This window comes from Oenanthe melanoleuca, chromosome 10 (assembly GCF_029582105.1).
Source record: "Oenanthe melanoleuca isolate GR-GAL-2019-014 chromosome 10, OMel1.0, whole genome shotgun sequence".
In the NCBI taxonomy this organism is placed as follows: Eukaryota; Metazoa; Chordata; class Aves; order Passeriformes; family Muscicapidae; genus Oenanthe; species Oenanthe melanoleuca.
The window spans coordinates 15,302,416-15,320,135 of NC_079344.1; the positions used below are offsets into that span (position 1 = coordinate 15,302,416).

The 17,720-nt window shown below is 46.7% G+C and overlaps 1 protein-coding gene across 3 annotated transcripts in view; it reads right to left on the minus strand.

The window, feature by feature from the left end:
- Positions 1 to 475: 475 nt before the first annotated feature.
- The window catches only part of IGDCC4 (immunoglobulin superfamily DCC subclass member 4), an 88,122-nt gene continuing 70,877 nt past the window's right edge, over positions 476 to 17,720 (minus strand). For all 3 annotated transcript variants that reach the window (XM_056499961.1, XM_056499960.1, XM_056499962.1), the window contains 7 exons: positions 17,168 to 17,295; positions 16,794 to 16,964; positions 15,530 to 15,667; positions 14,927 to 15,032; positions 13,739 to 13,973; positions 6,695 to 6,859; positions 476 to 5,121 (listed from right to left, as the gene is read on the minus strand). In XM_056499961.1, the coding sequence (XP_056355936.1) occupies positions 4,585 to 5,121; positions 6,695 to 6,859; positions 13,739 to 13,973; positions 14,927 to 15,032; positions 15,530 to 15,667; positions 16,794 to 16,964; positions 17,168 to 17,295 (1,480 nt within the window). In that variant the 3' untranslated portion in view covers positions 476 to 4,584. The remainder of the gene's footprint in view (positions 5,122 to 6,694; positions 6,860 to 13,738; positions 13,974 to 14,926; positions 15,033 to 15,529; positions 15,668 to 16,793; positions 16,965 to 17,167; positions 17,296 to 17,720) is intronic.

Genomic DNA, 17,720 nt, shown 5'->3' on the forward strand with positions numbered 1-17,720 from the left:
TCCCAGGAAGGAGGGAGATGCATGGGAGGTTAATAGTGTGTCCTTGGGCACTGGCAGGTGTCCTCTCAGCAATCCCACTGGACACAAGCCACCGAGTGCTCAGCCCAGTGTGCCATCCAAGAGAACTCTCACCACTTATTTGCTAGATGCCTCTGCTTATTTTTCCTATTAAAAAATTCCCCAGCATGAAACTGGACAAATATTTTTTCTTATAGCAATCAGTTCAAAACTGAGAAAGGAGCAAGCATCCAGAAATGCCTTATGAATCCAAACTCTGCTTATGTCTGAAATTCCAGAAGAATCCCTAAGGAACCAGGTACTCACTATCCTCTCACAATCCCTACCTTCATGGTGATGAGCTCTGGTACTGAACTGGTATGAGCATGAATCCTGTATTCTGCTCCCACCACTGCTTCTGCCAGCAAGGTACAGCCTCACACAGCTGGAACAGACTAAACTGTGAGACAAATTCCAGTCTTTTTAAAAAACATTTTATTAATAACCCATTAGTTAAGGAATATAAGGACAATGCCTTCTTATACTTTAACACGAAAGAGTATTTGTGGAGTAAGAACAGTCTCTAAAGAAAGAAAGTTTTAATAAAGTACAGCATGGAACCAAACACAGACACAACCTTCAAACAAGATCAAGTTCTGGTTACACATCTTTATGCACTGTGCAGAAAATGAAATTTAACTTGAAAATACAAGCAAGGGAATACAGTAACAGAAGTAGATGGTAGATTTCTGCTGGCTAAACACTTCTTTTCTAACAAAAGCATTGATTAGAAAAGACACAATGATTCCTTCAAAGACCTATTACTAATGAGATCAAAACCATATACAGTGTTCTAGCAAAACGGTTGTTTTCTTACACAGCAATATTTCATGGGCTGATTGTTAGCTAGTAATGTAAAAAAATTCTCAAACTCTAAATTAGAAGTTATCTCATCTGAACTATTTAAACCAGAACTTTGCTGCCTAAGTAAGAAATCAAGTCAACAAAAAACTGATAGAGGTTTTTATCTGAGTTGCATGTTTCATGTAACAAGAAATGAAAAGAAATAAAAGGATGAGAATTGTGACTCTCACAGCAGCATAGGGAACATACAGCTGTGTAGCCAAATAGTAACATTAATACTAGAAAATTATGCCAGTGAGACAAGCCTGACATTTTAACAATGTAAAACAATATACACCAGCAAAAAAGTTGAACAGCAACTGAAAGGAAGAAAATGGAGAAAGAAGCCTGGTGTGCAGGAACAGATATTAAGCATGATGGGTAGTTAAAGATATCAACAGTTTGTGTGCCTGTGAGAAATCCGCAAGAAAGCTACTTATTTCATGATAAAAAAATAAATGCACTGGTTGTTTCAGCTTTACACATCAAATGTGTTTTAAGCGTCTTCTTTGATTCACTTTCAGCTGAGACTGAAAGGTCCCTGCACGTTTCAGGGCAGGGGGACCGGGGCACAGCTGGGTTGGACAAGGACACCCACCCAGCACTCTGTGTGGATGTGTGTTGTCCAGGGACAGCTTTGGTGCTGCTGGTCAGTGGTGACCTCTTGGCTCCAAAGGAACTGTCTGGATTTCTGCAGCTGAGGTCTACCCTACCAGCCCATGGCCACCACAGTTCTTGGGACAGCCAAACACTGCCAGCTTCACACCCCAGTACAGTTTGGTGAAGATCAGAACAAGCTTCAGCAAGGTGACAAAAGTGTTTTGGGGATGCATAAACAAAATTGTTTGTGGTCTACTCTATCTCCCCAAAGCTCTCTGAGCCTGCAATGATTGTGGTGGTTTGGTGGTCCCCAAAGTGATCCAGGGGAATGGTGCCCCACTGTGCCTGCTTGTGTGGGCTGCAGTGACAGGCAGGGACAGCTTTCAGGGCTGTAGGACTGCTGAAGGCTGTACAGGCAAAGCAGGGGGTTCATGTACAAGGAACCGCCCCAAAACTGTGGCACACTCCTACATCAGCTTCTGTCCCCTTCCACCCCCCTGCATGGAAAGTGGCAGTAGCAATGTGGCTTGTGTAGGGTCTGTTCTGTCACTGAGGAAGGGCAAGGACTCTGCATGGAACTATGTGGGACCTGAGAGCCACCTGCACAATGTCCCCCCATTCTCTGCCGCGAGTGCCCAGCCTTGCCCAGCTGGAGGGTTTGTACCTGTGTGACTGCATCCGCCCCCAGAGAGCTGTGAATTGTCCTTATTGCCTGCAATAACACTTCACTGCCTTATCTGTAACCCTGCTAAGCCATGAGTTTCAAAGTCTTGTGGCAGTGGGTTCTGGAGGTTATTTATACACTTCCTCTGCCCAGTTATGTTTCCTTGCCTTTCTAGCTCCTTGCTCCAACACACACACATAAACTCCTACCTTTGCCTGCTCACTGGAACTGATTTCCAGTCTCTGTCCCACAGCATTCCAGAGTCATGGCTATTAGGAGCATGGAACAGCATTTCTGAGACTCCTCAAGACACCAAGCAGCAGCTGGAGAAACAGACCAATCACAATGACTGGAACTACACTGGTTACCAGAACAGTGTGTCACACTGGGAGGAGATGCTGCCAGCTGGGAAGAGGTGGAAGCTCCAATATCCTTCCCGTCAGGGTACATGGAGGCTTGCAGGTTCTCATCTGCTGAAGAGCTGGAGGTAAAAGGGTTGCAGGGTGCTGGTGAAGTAAGGTTCTCCATGCTGCAAGCAGTGGTACCTCAACCAGCCATCACCAGGAACAACAAAATCTAAAGTCTCTTACAGGATTGTTGGCACGCCATTTCCCCATATAACCTGGGGAGAATTTTAGTAAGAAAAGAGGAAGGTGGGCATCTTTTCCTTTATGTTTTAAACAAACAGTGAGATGCCTGAATCCTCCAGGAAGACAGAACATTTACCAAACACCCATGAACAGAGTTACTGATCCTTATTAACTCCAGGCAGCTGGTCCAATCTAGTAGCATTCGCAGTTAAACCCTGCAGGCCTGGAGCAGGACAGAGACAGGCTAAAAAACGTAGAGAAAAGTCCACCCCCAGCAGGGCCAGGCTGAGAGACACATCAGCAGTAAGCAAACAGCATCAGCAGGAAGAGTCACTGGATGATTTTCAAGCCAGACTGACTGGTATAAGACTAAAGACTTCATTTTAATTTTAAACCTCTGGTGATGCTCTGCTCTTAAAAAAAAAAAAAAAATCCACCAAAAAGCACTTTGGCCAGGACTATCAGAAGTGACTGGAAAATGTCACTTGTTCATCCAAGGCTTTTAGCAGGTCCACTGCTTACAGAAGGCTGAGTGCTGCTCTCTGTAAATCAAAACCATCTGAGATGTCTCCACATGGGCACTCCAAAAAAAAGAGAAAATAAACACATGCCCCGAGAATCACAGGTTACTTTTGCAATTGCTGGTTCTTCTTTCTATTTGTTAGTACAAGCTTGTTGAGGAAAGATGGATCAACATCCTGCCAGCTAAAGCAGTCTCCTCTGGCAGCTGCTGCAAAACACAGTCCTACAGAGAGACACAACCCAACTCTCTGGCTGTAGGGAAGGTGTCAAGAAACTAAGCAAGAGAGACATCAGATCTGCAGCACTAGATGTTAAAGAGAAGTCAACAACCAGTGCAAACATATTCTTTAGAAAAGGCAGTGTAAGAATAAGTTAAAACCTATAATGGACTATAACAAATGAGTAGATCTACGGCTTTTTTTTTCTCCAACAGACATGAGGTAGTTGTGTTGTTAGGGAGGAAAAAAAAAAGAAAGAGAGAAGTAGTAAAAATGCTAACTCTATACCACACGCTACTCCACTTTATAAAATTAAATAATATAAAGATGTTCCAAGGAAATAAAAATACATGTTGTACATTAAAAGGACAGATGTGTACCTAAAATATTAGGTACAAGAACCTACATAAAACAAAGCCCAGGCTGGTGAAAAGACCCAGACGCTGCAGAAGGTTCTACATAGTACAAGTTGTCAGAGGCACTCGTAGAGTGTGTAATAAAAGGCCACTACATCAGCCTGCTAGTAGTAACTGCAGTAGCACACACAGAGAGCCTGGTAATCCTTCCAGCCACGGGAGGGCAGAAAAGGCTGGTGCTTACAGCTCACTGCCTTTGTTTCCAGGGCTTCCACCCCCTCCTGGGACTCCTCTGCCAGAATTCATCCCAACGCTGCCAGGCAGTCAGTAGTGCCTGGGCGCTCCCTGGGAAGAGGCAGCTGGGAAGGATCCCTCGGTGCACTCTGCCACTTCCCAGTGTTAAATGATGTCGTGCCAGTCTCCTCGAGGGCTGTGGTGAAGTGCCAGCCCCAGCCCAGTGCAGAAGGCTCTGCTCCATCGTGGTTCTGTGTCAGACTCAGTCCTGCTCCCACCAACACCCAGTTCTTCATCAGCTTCAGCGGGAGGAAGAGGGGCCCCTACCAACCCACCTGGCTTCCCAGGCCTCTGCAGAGCTGACAGGTCCAAGCCCTGCTCTGGTGAGATGCTGCACCTGCCCAGCCCCTGCTGGGCTCAGCCAGCCGAGGACAGGCAGCACCTCACAGGGACAGGCTCTCCTCGTGCTTCAGCTCTGCTGTGATTAAAACCAGATCAGTTCATTCTTTGTGACTGGGGACACATGCCATGTTCTCAGCTGCTGAGGATGGACTGGTTAAACCAGAGTTACCACAGAGCAGGGCCTCCTCAGGCGCTGTAGAAAGCAAGTGGCACTTGACTGGCTGCACATCACCCCTGCCTTCCTGGATGGAGTCTGAATCTCCACTCTCCACCGAATCCAGACTTTCTCCATGCCTGTGGAAGCCATTGGTGAGCCCAGGGATGCAAACATCCTCTGGTGTGTCAGTCTTTGTGTCGGTACAGAGCAGCTCAGCCTGGGCCTGAGCCTCTAAATTGTCCATGCAGTCCACCAACACTTGGCCAGTGTCCTGCTGGGAACTGGGAGAGATGGGAAGAGCCAGCTCTGCCAAGGGGAGCTCTTCAGGCTCCTGGTCCTCCATTTCTCTCTCTTCAATCTCCAGGGTGTGCAGCTGGGAGTTGTATTCTCTGTCAGAGGCTGAAAAATCAGAATGGACGATGACCTCTGCTTCCACTTGGTGGAGGTTGGCTGGCAGGTGGCTTTTCTTTGCTTCATTCTGTTATCAAATAGGGGAGAAATGAAAAAAAAAAGGTAAAGTGAAATTTAAATAATTGAGGCTGTGACCAAACCAAGCACTAAAATGTATTTATTTTTAATCCCACTGAGTGCAACTGGATGTACATATGCCTTTATTAAGTATTATCTTGATATGTTTCTCAGGGCTTAGGTCTTAAGAAGCAACTCAAATCACCTCAGGATCATTATTTCTATTTTATGTTTGAGAAAGCAAGTCCCAAGGGAGCAAAGTGATTTGCTCACAGTTTCTTGGCAGGCTGGAGCAACCATTCCTCCAAGACTCTGTCAAAGACCACAATTTTCAAATCTCACCAGTCTGTTTCTACATTAAGGGCCAGATTTTTAGAGGCTGAGTGGGCAGTACTGTAGGAAACTGGCTTCTGAGATGGGTAAAGGGGCTCCCTTCACTTTCCTCATTTAATTTTGGCTACATATCACAAAGTGTGTGTTTGTTAAAGCCTTGGTCACAGCCTGCAAAAGTCTGTGTCAATTCAAGCAGTTTAGTTCAGAAAGAAAACAGTAAGTTCTGCTCCACAGTGCTTAAGTGGAGTTCAGGCTACAGATCTCCACAAATCTGGCTGACAAGCAGGTCATTTTACAAGATTATCACTCAATAATTTACCAGACAAATTATTGCAGAAGCTCACAAAGAGCTCTCTAGGCAATCAGCGCTCAGATTCTGGGCTGAGTGTGATGTAGCAGCCAGAAGACAATTCAGAGTATGGAAGTGACATCCCACGTGTAATTTGCGCTTTCTGTTGAAGCCAACTTTGAGCATCATTTACATATTTTAACACTTTTCTCTTTTGTTGACAAACTCTGATGGGTAAGCTGTGCTGTAAATGCTGCCTTGTAATTGGGCTGTAAAACATTATCTTAACTCTATCCACAATGTTAATTACATCCTGTGTATAATTGATTTTCACACCACTGCCTAGGAAGGAAAGATAGGTAGGTTACTTAGAAGTATTTGCTGGGGTGGGGAGGTGGGGGATGAACTTTTTCAAAGAATAACCAAAGAAATCTTCTGGTACAGAGTCAGCCTGAGCAGGTGTCACTTGCTTTGCTAAGACAGTGACACAGATGCACACTCTCCCAAACACAGGAGTGCATATTTATTCCAGTGATGCAATATCAGAAATAGGATTTCCTCCCAGAACGTGCAGTGAAAATTGCTCTGCCCTATCTGTAGAAAGGAGTTTAAATCAACCCTTGATCTTTGACTCCTTTTACAGCCAAAAATGCATTCCGTCTGTCAGGCAAGCATGCTGTAGATCTTAATGACTGTGTTGAGCACTGCAGCTCCTAACTCACTCAGGCTGATTACTGCACAGCCACAGCAAAGACTCCAAGCAGATTGCTGGTGCCTGGCACCAGGTCCTCAGGAAGAACTGCCACAACCCTGCTGACAACTGAGCTTCTGACCCCACCTGGCCATCACCAGACGAACAAACCCACAAAAAGGGGCTGTAAAAAGGAGAAAGGAGATGGAGAACATAAATGGAAAACCCACATGAGAACACACAAGTCAACAAAGCACCAAAGACACCCACCATCACAGCATCATAAACCAGGGCTTGTAAGAGAAGTTTCTGCCCTGCACTGGAGGGGAGCTTCAGTGACCCATTGACAGAAGAGAGAGGCTCTTTGGTGATGGTGTCCCCATATCTGGTGATGCTGTTTGTCCAGGCCTGGTTGGCTGATTTATTCCATGAAGACTGCAAGAGAAAAGTGGCAGGAAAAAAGATGCAGTTATCACAGACATGTATTCTTATCCTCATACCTGAAATGAGAAGCAGCTTGAAAAAGGAAGAGTGCAAGTTGAGGAAATACCATAAACATGGAAGACACTTCTGATAGCATCAAAATAAAAAATGCTCTGCAATGGACTCACACAGTCCCTGCCTTAGAACTGGCTTTATTACTGTTAAGATGGGCTGATGCAGAACACAGGGATAAAAGATGCCAGATGGTTCACAACTGGTTGCATAAAGGGCTTTCCACTGATTCTCAAATTGTGAGGCCAGTGGGTAAATCACAGCACAGCCATCATTTAGAGGTCCACTGAAATCAACTCCCTGCAAAGCTGCAACAGCCCAGAGCAGAATGACCCTACTGAAAAATATCAGAGAGCTGGGAAGGGACAGGGAAATCTGGAGCGGAGTGACCACAGTCTTTGCTGTGCACAGAGAAGGAGCCTCACCCATGGACAGTGTCCTGTGTGCCCCAGTAAGAGGTGGACATTCTGCTAAACTACTCGCTCTGCAGCACAGACATGAGTCCCTGCTCCAAGCCAGGACTTGGGAAAACACTCTGCCATTCCTCATCAACACACAGGCATAAAATTGGGGGCCTTAATTTTTTTTTTAATTTTTTTTTTTTTTTTTGTTTACAACAGACCACCAAGCAATTCTTTGCTCAGCTTTAAATCCCCTGGGCAACCAGTGTTACCTTGTTTGTAGATCTAATTAAATTATATGGGCTGAACGCAATTTGTTCTGGGTTCTTTCAGCTTCCCCTTGCAATAAACTGGTGAATGCACACCTCTGTGTATGGGAAATGTGTGTCTTTAAGAGCTGAAGTTATTTAACAGCTCAGACTATTAGTTCACAGGCAGAAAAGTATTTTCTTTCCACGTTTTGATTTTATTGGGCTGTCCTGCAAGTACCTGAGCTGAGCATTGCTAGTACTCACATACTCACATACATGTACACACACAGCTCAGGTTTAAGGACCCCACAGGCCCATTATCTCTGGCCCTGTTCCACAGATGCTACACATTGTGTGGGTTCAAGAGAGGCTGCTGCAGAGAAGAAGAGGAGAAAATCCTGACCTGACAACAGCAAGTGCACACATGCACACAGAACTCTGGTGGTCTGAGTACTATGGCTGTGTAGGGTGAAGATAGCCTGCACATCTATTCTAATCCACTGACCCTTTATGCTCACTGCCAGCAGTAGAGCCCAGGTTCCTGCTCTGCATATGTGGCTGCACCTTAGGCCAAATCTATTCCAACAACCGCCAACATAGCATGAGTCCAGCTGAGCCAGCAAGGAGATTTCTGACATCAGCCTGACCGTGGGTGAGTCATTTGACCTCCTTGTGCCTCGGTCCATCTGGCTGAAAATTAGGTAGAAATACACAACCAGATGTTGTATGTGAGCCAGGCGTTCCTAAGTCAGCTATTTAGCATGAAGCAAATGCTACCTCGTGCTGCCAGGGCTGGCAGAAGGACACTGAAGTGCCTGGGTATGTGCTCAAGAGCTGCTCCCCAGCCCTCTGTCCACCCTCACCCAGGCACCCAAATGACTCAACACCTTGTGGGAGGCAGAGCCATGTTACATCCCAGTACCACCCCAAGTCACAGGAGCTTTGCTGCCGCCTCAAGAGCAAATTTTTAGCAAATAGTGAAAGGCCTCATAGATATGCCAACACCCGGCAGAACAGGGATGTCCAAGCTCAGAGCTGTGGCTATCAAACATTTGCTAATTTAGATGTGGGTGCTTGAGGCAGTGTCTTTTCCATTTCTCTCTCTGCAATCCTCAACAATATATTCTGAGCCAAAAGCCTTCCCTAATTGCTCTGTTTCTAAGTGGACAATCATTAAACTACGCTTTAATAAGGAGAAATCAACCAAGCGATCACAGAGAGCTCACAATAAGGAATATCTCCACATGCCAGTGCTCAAGGAGCATGTTCAATTTGCTTCTGCTGCCATCTGAAAGGCTTTCTGCAGCTACATCCCTGACTGATGGCTTCTGTGCCTCTTCCAAGGAACATACGTTACTGAGCAAATAGTGCCTGGAAATTTCAGCGCTGAACCTACACAAATCTGCACACATGCACCAAATGTGTGTCCTGTTAGAGATGCCTGCGTGCATATTTGCCATCAGAGAGATCTGAGCATCATACGCAGACACACACACAGAGCAAACTTGAAAACCTTCTTGCAGGCATCTTGTGAATACCAAAAAACGTGGAAAGAAACAGGCAGCTCTACTGCAATCCCCCATGGACCATCTGTTAGCGGAAATGTCAATCTGCCATGTTTACATAGGTTTTGATGACTCTGGGAACAGCCTGTTCAGCTCTGGCTGAAATTGGCTGCAATGAAGAACAAACTTGTTTTGTACCAGTTTGCAACTTTCAACAAACAGAAAAAACCATCAGCCACACAACATGGCCTGTGTCCCACATGTTGTTCGAGCACATTATGTTTGAGAGGGGGAAAAAAAAAAGCAAAAGACAAATTCCTCTTGGGGTTTAGTCTCTAAGGTTGGGCAGCAGCAATTAACTTTAGGACTGTTTTCATCATAGACCTGAAGAAATCTTATGTGCCTGAAAGTTTCAGTGCTTTTTTAAGCAGCATTTTTTGGTGTAATAAATGATACTATTTCTTTTTACTCAAGGGGAGCTAGTGGGTGGCTGAAGGAAGGAAATATTCTCTTGGTTTTTACAACACAGTAATGAAGGCAAGGAGCAAGGAGTGTCAGTCTAATACTAATATAAAGAGGGAAAAATCTCTTTGTCACTTCACTGCAAACACAAGAATGAAAACTAATAAAAACATCTTCCAATAAAAGACATTTCCACTACAGCTAAATCCTTATCAAAGCAAACAAGCCTTTTCATTTTAGCCTTTTTATAGAAACTCCAACTGGTAAAAACGTCCCTAGATCGAGTTACCTTCTCAGTGACAAGTCATGATTTCATGCAAATATATGAGCTGAGAATGAACATATAGCAAAAGTTCAACTTGAAACCTTCACTGTTTTTTCAGGATGGTTATTTAAAGTAGCTTGAAGTCCTGTGCAAAACAAGGCTGGGGATGTTTCAGACGTGCCCAGGTTTTGAGAGTGGTGCAGCAGAGAGAAAGGGTTTGTTGGTGAGCAGCAGCGGGTGGGAGTGGGAAAGCTCCGTGTCATGCAAACATAGCGACATCCCTGCCTGCAGCTGGGATGCAACACAACACAGACCTCTCCTCACAGATAAAGGAGTTTCTGCTTGCTGTCACCAGGAACACAGCTCTCATCTGAAGCTTCTCAGAAAACATTGGGACTTCTTTTCCACGCAGGAAAATTTCAACACAAAGATGACAAACAACCTGGGTGGATCCAAGTTCCCTGATGTGTTACAGCTTCTGCTCTCCAAGTCACAGAAATGCTTCGTGGGAAACGCAGTCCTGTGGGAAGGAGGCCCACAGGGAAGGAGAAGGGCAGCAAGCAAGGAAGGCTCCAGCTCACAAGAACAACAGCAAACATTTCCAAACTAAAATGGTTTGGTTTGGCTTCATTCAATGAGAAGCTCAAGTCTTCCATGGAAAGCAGATGCTTTTTAACATTCTCCCCCACCCTTTAAATTGCTTGGCCCACAAGTAGCAGTGACAGAGATGTCTGGAGCAGAGCCATTTTATCATCCTCAGTCCATCTGTCAGAGGAGACAGAGCTGCATCACCACAGCCCATGCACGACTGTGTCATTTATAACAGGGCTACTGAGGGCATCAGTCCGGGGGGTGCTTGCAAGGGGCAGAGAGCAAAAGCAAATCCACTTGTCAGTGGATTTAGAAATCCTTGTGTGTGACCACTGGAAACACATAAAGGAAGGAAAATGAACCACTGGATGGCCAATTCTACTCCTGCCTAGTGGAGCTGTGAGCACCCAGAAGGGTCTTGTGCCCACCCCTTGGCTGCAGTAGCACCTTGATGTCCCACAGGCAGAGACAGGGGGTCCAGGAGGCTCCTCTGGGACTGTCCCACCTTCTACTTGCACCATCCTGCACCTCCACTATGTAACAGCTCAGGAAGAATCACAGCCCTAAATTTGAAGGAAATTATGATCCTGACCTGAAAACGACCAAGGAGATCTCACAACTCTTGCCAACAATTCTTCACAGGAATCAATCTCAGAGTTTTTAAAGACTTCCTGCCCTCAGTCTGTTCCCCAGTCCCCATACCTCTAAAATGACATTCACTCACTTCTGACTCCATATGGCATGGGGACAGTCCCTTCTTTGCGTCTAACATGGAGCATCCAATCTCCACTGGAACCTCAGCCTGCCACAAGAACAAAACCAATAATCTATGGAATGGTAAGTAATGAGTCAGCATGGGAACAGCCTGCAGGCACAGAGCAGCCAGTGCAAGTGCCAACCAGCCAACACAACCAGGTTTCAGGAGTGTAACCTGAAGACAGAGGGACAAGCAGGCAGCTGGAGGTCACAGCTACACAAACCTGCCCTGCAGTGCCAGTAGCCTCAGCCCAAGGATCTGCCCCAGCCAACATCCCCAGCTCTGTGGTGACATGATATGCTGTTAAACAAAAGGGATCCTTGAGGCATTTCTCACTCCCTTTCTTCAGTGAATAGGACTGCAAGTCATAGTACCCAACCTAGAACACCCTGGGGAGCTTTCCCCTTGCCAGGCTGGACAAGAATTTCCTTCCACAATGAAGTTTTCTTTCCTGTGGCTCTCTTGCATTCCATGCCATGGATTTTCACAGCCCCAACTTCGAACAGCATGAAAGAAGAAAAGAGGAGGCAACAAAGGCAGCTGGTCACTGCAGGGTGCAAAGCTGCCACAACACTCTGTTCCAGGCAGGGTCCCTGAGGATTTCCAGCTTCAATGGAAATGCTGGGGGAAGCAATTTGCAGCTCACAGGATACCCACACCCACTCCACAGCCTTAACTAGTGGCATTTTGTGTACAAGCAGGGAGATGCACACACAGCTGCTCCTAACTTGGTTTACATCCACTGTGGGCACCAGGCATGTGTGCACCACTCCAGCCACCTACCTGAGACCTGCCCAACCCCCCGACAGCTCAGCCAGGTAATATCACATTATCATCCAGACATGGGGCCTCTTGGCCCCTGCAGCATAAAGCTGTTTCTCGGCCATATTCTTTTCACACTTGATTATACAGATCAGAGTACAGAAAGGAAGCAGTGGTGCTCAGCTGGCACTCCAGCAGGAACAGGGCAGTGCAGGGAGCAGGGTCTCCTGCGTGGGAGCACATCTCCCTCCAGTGCCCACTCCCAGCAACAACAGCCTGTTGCTCCCGGCCACCCTCGATGTCCTTCACCTGCCAGGTCACCCTCCCGGTCGGCACGGGTGACAACGCTGCTCTCCAGGTGGCTGCTTCTCAGTGACCCTTGCTTCCCCAGCCACATCCATTAACAAAAAAAAAAAAAAAAAAAAATCCTCAGTGAATTTGTCTCACTGGTCATTCTCTACCCAATTATGGAAACCCTACAGCCAGAACTGTCCATCTCCCCTCAAAGCTCTGGTCTGTGACTGTAACTCTACTGCTGGGCACTGCCTACTTGGGGAGCCTCAAGCTCTCAGGCCAAGCCTGACATGGCCAAGCCTTGGCACTGCCCTCTCCAGCCCCACTCTGCACATATTCAAATCGTGGTGTAAGCCCTCACAGGCAGGATTGCTGCTCTGGAGAGAGATCTGGATATGCTGCCCCCAAAAAGGCCTCACAAAGAAGGGAACTTCCCCTCACCCTGACCTGTTCTCAGGGGTAAGTCCCCATCACTAAAAACATTTGTTCCTTATTTAACGGAAAGAGCTGTAGGAAATTCCTCACACTCTTCGGCTTGGGTCCAGATAGACAGCTACATTCCACCAAAATCTATAGATGCGGCTTGGCTGCAAACAAACAGCCTCTCCCTTCAGCTGAGCACTCATCTGCCACAGCACACAGGGATGGCCACGGGCACAGCCTCAGCTCATGGGGCTGGTAAAGCCAGCAGAACACTTTGTGTTTCCAGAAGTTCCCACCTGCACTGCCTCTAGCAGCATGGGCAGGGCTCGTGGTCAGCCAGGCACCTGAAGTCACCTTCCCTGCAGGGAGACACGAGTGCATCGTTGATGCAAACGTCAAATCCCACGCGCCCACAATGCATTTGTTTTACTGAACCTCCTAATTACTTTACATGCTCTCCCAGGGCTACAAAGAGAGACATAAACAGATTAACTAAATTAGGCCAATTAAAGGTTCCCTAATGGAATGAAATGTTTCAGGCAAGCTTGAAAGAGGAAATGGGCATGGAAGAATAAAAGATAATGCAATGTCACACAAATCAAGCAGGGCAGGAAAAGACTCCTTCAAAAAATAAGGTTCACAAAAACGCCACAATTTCACCTCTTGTTTATCTTCAAGAGTATTCCAGTGAACACACTATTTATGGAGACAGCTCCTTTTAGTCCAAGCAAAAGAGAATCCTGGAAGGCCACGTGTCTGCTCTAGACATCACGCTTCCTCCTACCATCCATATGCCACAGCAACATGAATACCACAGCTTTCTGCAGCACGAAGTTTGACAGCAGCTTCTCAGATTGAGGGGTCACCGTCCCAGGAGATGAAAAGGGGTGGTAGATACACAGGGATCCCAAATTAGATCCAACAGCCAAGGCTGAGCCAGTCAAGTTTTACAGAGAGGGGAAATGTATGACTGGCCAAGACCAGCCTGCAGCCAAGACTTCCAGCAATGCAGAGCCAGGACAGGATCCCACCTTGGCTTCCCAGCAGCCACACACCAAAGGCTCTTGCCAAAGGTGGAAGCCCAGTCATCATGTGCATGTGTCCTTACCTTCCTCTTCCCATGGAAGATGTCCTCAGGGAGGCTCGTGTGGATGAGGCTGTGCACTTCTGCCAGCTCTGTGATGTCCCCCAGGGGCACGGGCACATCCTCTGGGAGTGGGGACATGAGGGACTCGAGCTCATGTGAGTCCAAGGTGGCACTGGGAGAGGCCACTCCTTGCCTGGTCCGGTGGTAGTATGTGTGGTTGCCAGCAGCCTGGGAATCCAGGCCTGGCAGGGCCTCCCTGAGGGAAAACAAGCAAGAATTGACATCTCAGCTAGTCCTTGTGCAAGTGACTAGTCCCAAGTCCTGCCCTGCCACTCCTGGGGATATTCTTTATCATCACATCCCACTGCAACACCTTTCACTGCAGATGTATCTCTGCACCACCTTGGTTAATGCCAAAGCTCAGACAAATCCCACTGTGGGATGCAAAGCTGTCCCTCTGCCAGCAAACCCCAAGGGTAGGAGATATCACTAGTCCCAGCACAAGCAGGTGCTCACATAATCTGGTTCATGGGGAGCTGTGTCACTCCTGTCACCTCTGCTTTACAGGTTAGAGATGCAGCAGGACAGGAAAGTTTAGTGGCCATGTTAGGATGAGGCTTCAGAAGCTATTTGCTCCTAGCCCTGAGATCTGCTGTGAGCTCAAAGTTCCTCTGAACAATTGAGCTGTGTTCTGCTCATGGTCTTTCCAAATGCTTGTGGCTGGATTCAGACCCCTGGGATAGCAGAGGGCTTTGGGCTGTATCCAGCCCTCCTTAAACTAGCCTGTCACTCACTGGGAAGTCTTTCATCATTTTTTCCAGATGAAAGTTAACAAACTATTTCGAAACATCCTTAGAACTGTCCAACCTCAGACAGTAACCTCAGAAGCAACATACTATCCACACTAATAGACACAGGTAATAAACTGATTCTTCCTTTTCCTTTTTCTGAAAAAAAAAAAAAAAAAAACCCAAAAAACCAAAAAAAAACCCTCTACTAGTCTAAGAATGCAAATTGAAGAAAAACTACTGAAAAAAAAAATCAGTGAAAAGATTATACTAAATATCCTCCTTTATCCATCCACAGATCCAAGCTGTGCATTAGCTGTCCCTACACCACATCCCTAGCAGCCCAGCTGAACAGGGGATGCAGCTCCCAGTGTTTTTGTCTCCTTCCACAGCAGCCTCCTTTACCTGAGATGCCACCCACCTGTGCTTGCTGTTCCGGAAGCTGGCACACATGCAGAAGAGAATGCAGAGCAGCCCCAGGCACACCCCCACGATGATTCCTGTCACAGAGTGGATATCCAGGACATCTAGGAGGGGAAGGAATGACAGCCACATCATTTCAGCTGCTAGCAGGAAGAGGGTACAAAGTGTCTTATGTTCAGAGAAGCACCAGCTGTACTAAACCACACAGGTTTAAAAGGCCCTTCTAACCCAACTGTCCATGGTTCTGATTCTACACACATACAACAATAAAATTCCGTGGCAGTGACAATTTAGAGCAACTTAAAGCAAACTGGCCTCTATGCATATTCATTAATGTCATGCTACAGCAAGATGCAAGTTGCATGGGCCCTTCCAGAGGAAGCAGGATTGGGAAGAGATGAAGTTTGGCTGTGGGATGGGTTCTGGAGCTGCACATCTGAGGGCTCTGCTGTGATCCTCTGCACTGCTCTGCAGAGAATCCTATCTCACATCCTACATAGCAACACCAGGCAATTGCTTGGCAAGCAGAAATGTCACTGCTGACAAATCAGTCTCCAGCAATGCAATTCACTTCTGCCCTGGGGTAAGGAGGAGTTCATACCAGACAGCTTCTCCCGGAGGGTGTGCACATCCTTCACGTTGGAATAAGGACCAGATCCCACCACTGTCTTTGCTCCCATCTTGAAGAAGTATCTGGTATCACTTTCCAGGCCATGCACTTCCGTGCTGAAGATGTTTCCTAACCAAAAACAAATATAAAATGTTTAAAATGTTCTGTTTCAAGAGTATTCAGAGGCTACAGCAAAGCAGCTGTGGAATTGCTGGACCCGCAGAAGTGAGGGATTTTGTGACATTTTTGTGTATTTCATACACCTCTTCAGTAATAATGAACTTCCTGCTTACATACAGGCTGCTCATGATCCTGCTGGCACACATATTCCTAAGAATTACTGGCTGCCAGGCATGCCTCTGTGGGATATTTCCTGGATGATAATGGCTATTTCAGCCCCAGACATGTATGATTTCATGTCTCTCAGAAGCCATGTCCCTGGACTCTCTGCTATGACCAGGTCCAGCATATGCTTCAAGAAAACGGCCAGGAGGAGCTCTTGAATATTTGTCTGTGTGCAAAGTGAGGCAGAAATCAGGGCAGCAAGACTGAGCAACCAGGACTCCAGAGACAGGAAAGGAGGCAGGAGGACCATGGGGTATGTTTTAGTTTGGACAAACTTAGGGGAAAAAACTTTTAGAAGAGCTTTTTAGGGAATAAACTTTTAATTTTTTATTTTACTGGACTTAAGAAAAAAATATTTTATTTAGGGGGAAAAGTGGAAAAAACTTATTTATTAACACATACAAGAGAAACACTTTTTAGCACAGATTTAGATGACAAAAATTTTTACTGAGAGAGAGAGAGAGAGACGTGGACGATTTTATTTTTACTAGAAGGACGAAACGCTTTTTTGGCCGGTGTCCAGAGGCAGGCCGCAGGGTCCCTTCGGAGTGAGCTGGTGCTGATTTTTGGGAGGTGAGGGGGGGGGGAAGGGAGAGGGGGAGAGAGAGAAAGGAAAAAAAAACAGCCGGAATAGCCAGCAAGCTTTAAACAGCAGCGAGCTAAACCAAATAATTTAAGCAATGTAAAGCTAAAAAAAAAAAATTAAACAAAAAACCAGCTAACTAACAAACTAGGCTATGAACTACCACCACAGCAGATAGCCACAAGCAGCAGCAGCCAGAGCCAAGCGAGCAGTCCAGGCGGCCCCTCCCCCGGGAGCAGACAGCTTTATGGCCAAAGGGGGCAGGGTGAGGAGCTAGTTAAAACATTAACCCAGGACAGGGTATTAGTGTACCTGGAGGAGGCTCACCTTCTCGTGTCAGCAAGGTCCACATGTCATCTGGCTGTGTGTTGTTGGCGTTGTACAGGATGAGATACTCCACAATGATGCCATTGGGCTCCACAGGTGGGCACCAGTGCACCTGTACAGCGTAGGGGTTGAGAGGGTGCAGCCGCAGGTCAGACGGAGGAGTGGAGGGGCCTGGCAGAGACAAAGACCCAGCTTAAGCAGCAGGAAGAGAAGCAGAGCATTCACCCCTAGAGGGCCTCCCAGGATGTCCTCAAGGTCGTCAGAGCCTCAGGAGGGGTCTGAGATCACATCTCTCAGAGGCACATTAGGAGGGCTCTGATAGAGACTCAGGGAAAGCCAGGAGAAGTGAGAGTTTGGTTCCCATGAACACTCACGGTCGGGCAGAGTGAAGCGCTCCACCACGCTGCCAAAGGGCCCGTCGATGCCAACCCCGTTGGACTGCACAGCAAACTCATACCTGGTGTAGGGCTTCAGCCCACTAATGAGAATGTCTTCATCTGAGCTGGAGAGAGAGGACACAGCACAAGGCCATGAACACCTGAGGGTTCTCCCGTGTCACCCTGACACCTCACCAGGAACACTCAGAGATTATTCTAAATTGACAGCATTTGATTTTCCACCTAAAGCTCCACCTCCTGCAGCCATGTGAATGCAAGAACACTCAGCTCCCATGGACAGAGCAAAACAGTGCCCAGTCTCCAGGACCATTTCTGATGTACTTGCAAGGAAAAGTGGAAAACAGCCTGGTTAGAGGCTAAAAAAGGGTACAAGAATTCAGATGTAAAATACATCTCCAAATTATTAAAACTGTTTAAACTCCAGCAATTTATAGACCAAACTTGTGAGGATCATCTCACAAATCATGAATGCATAACTGCACCCGGCCATGTTGTTAATAAGTGTGTAAGGCCCAACCACAGCAAAAAA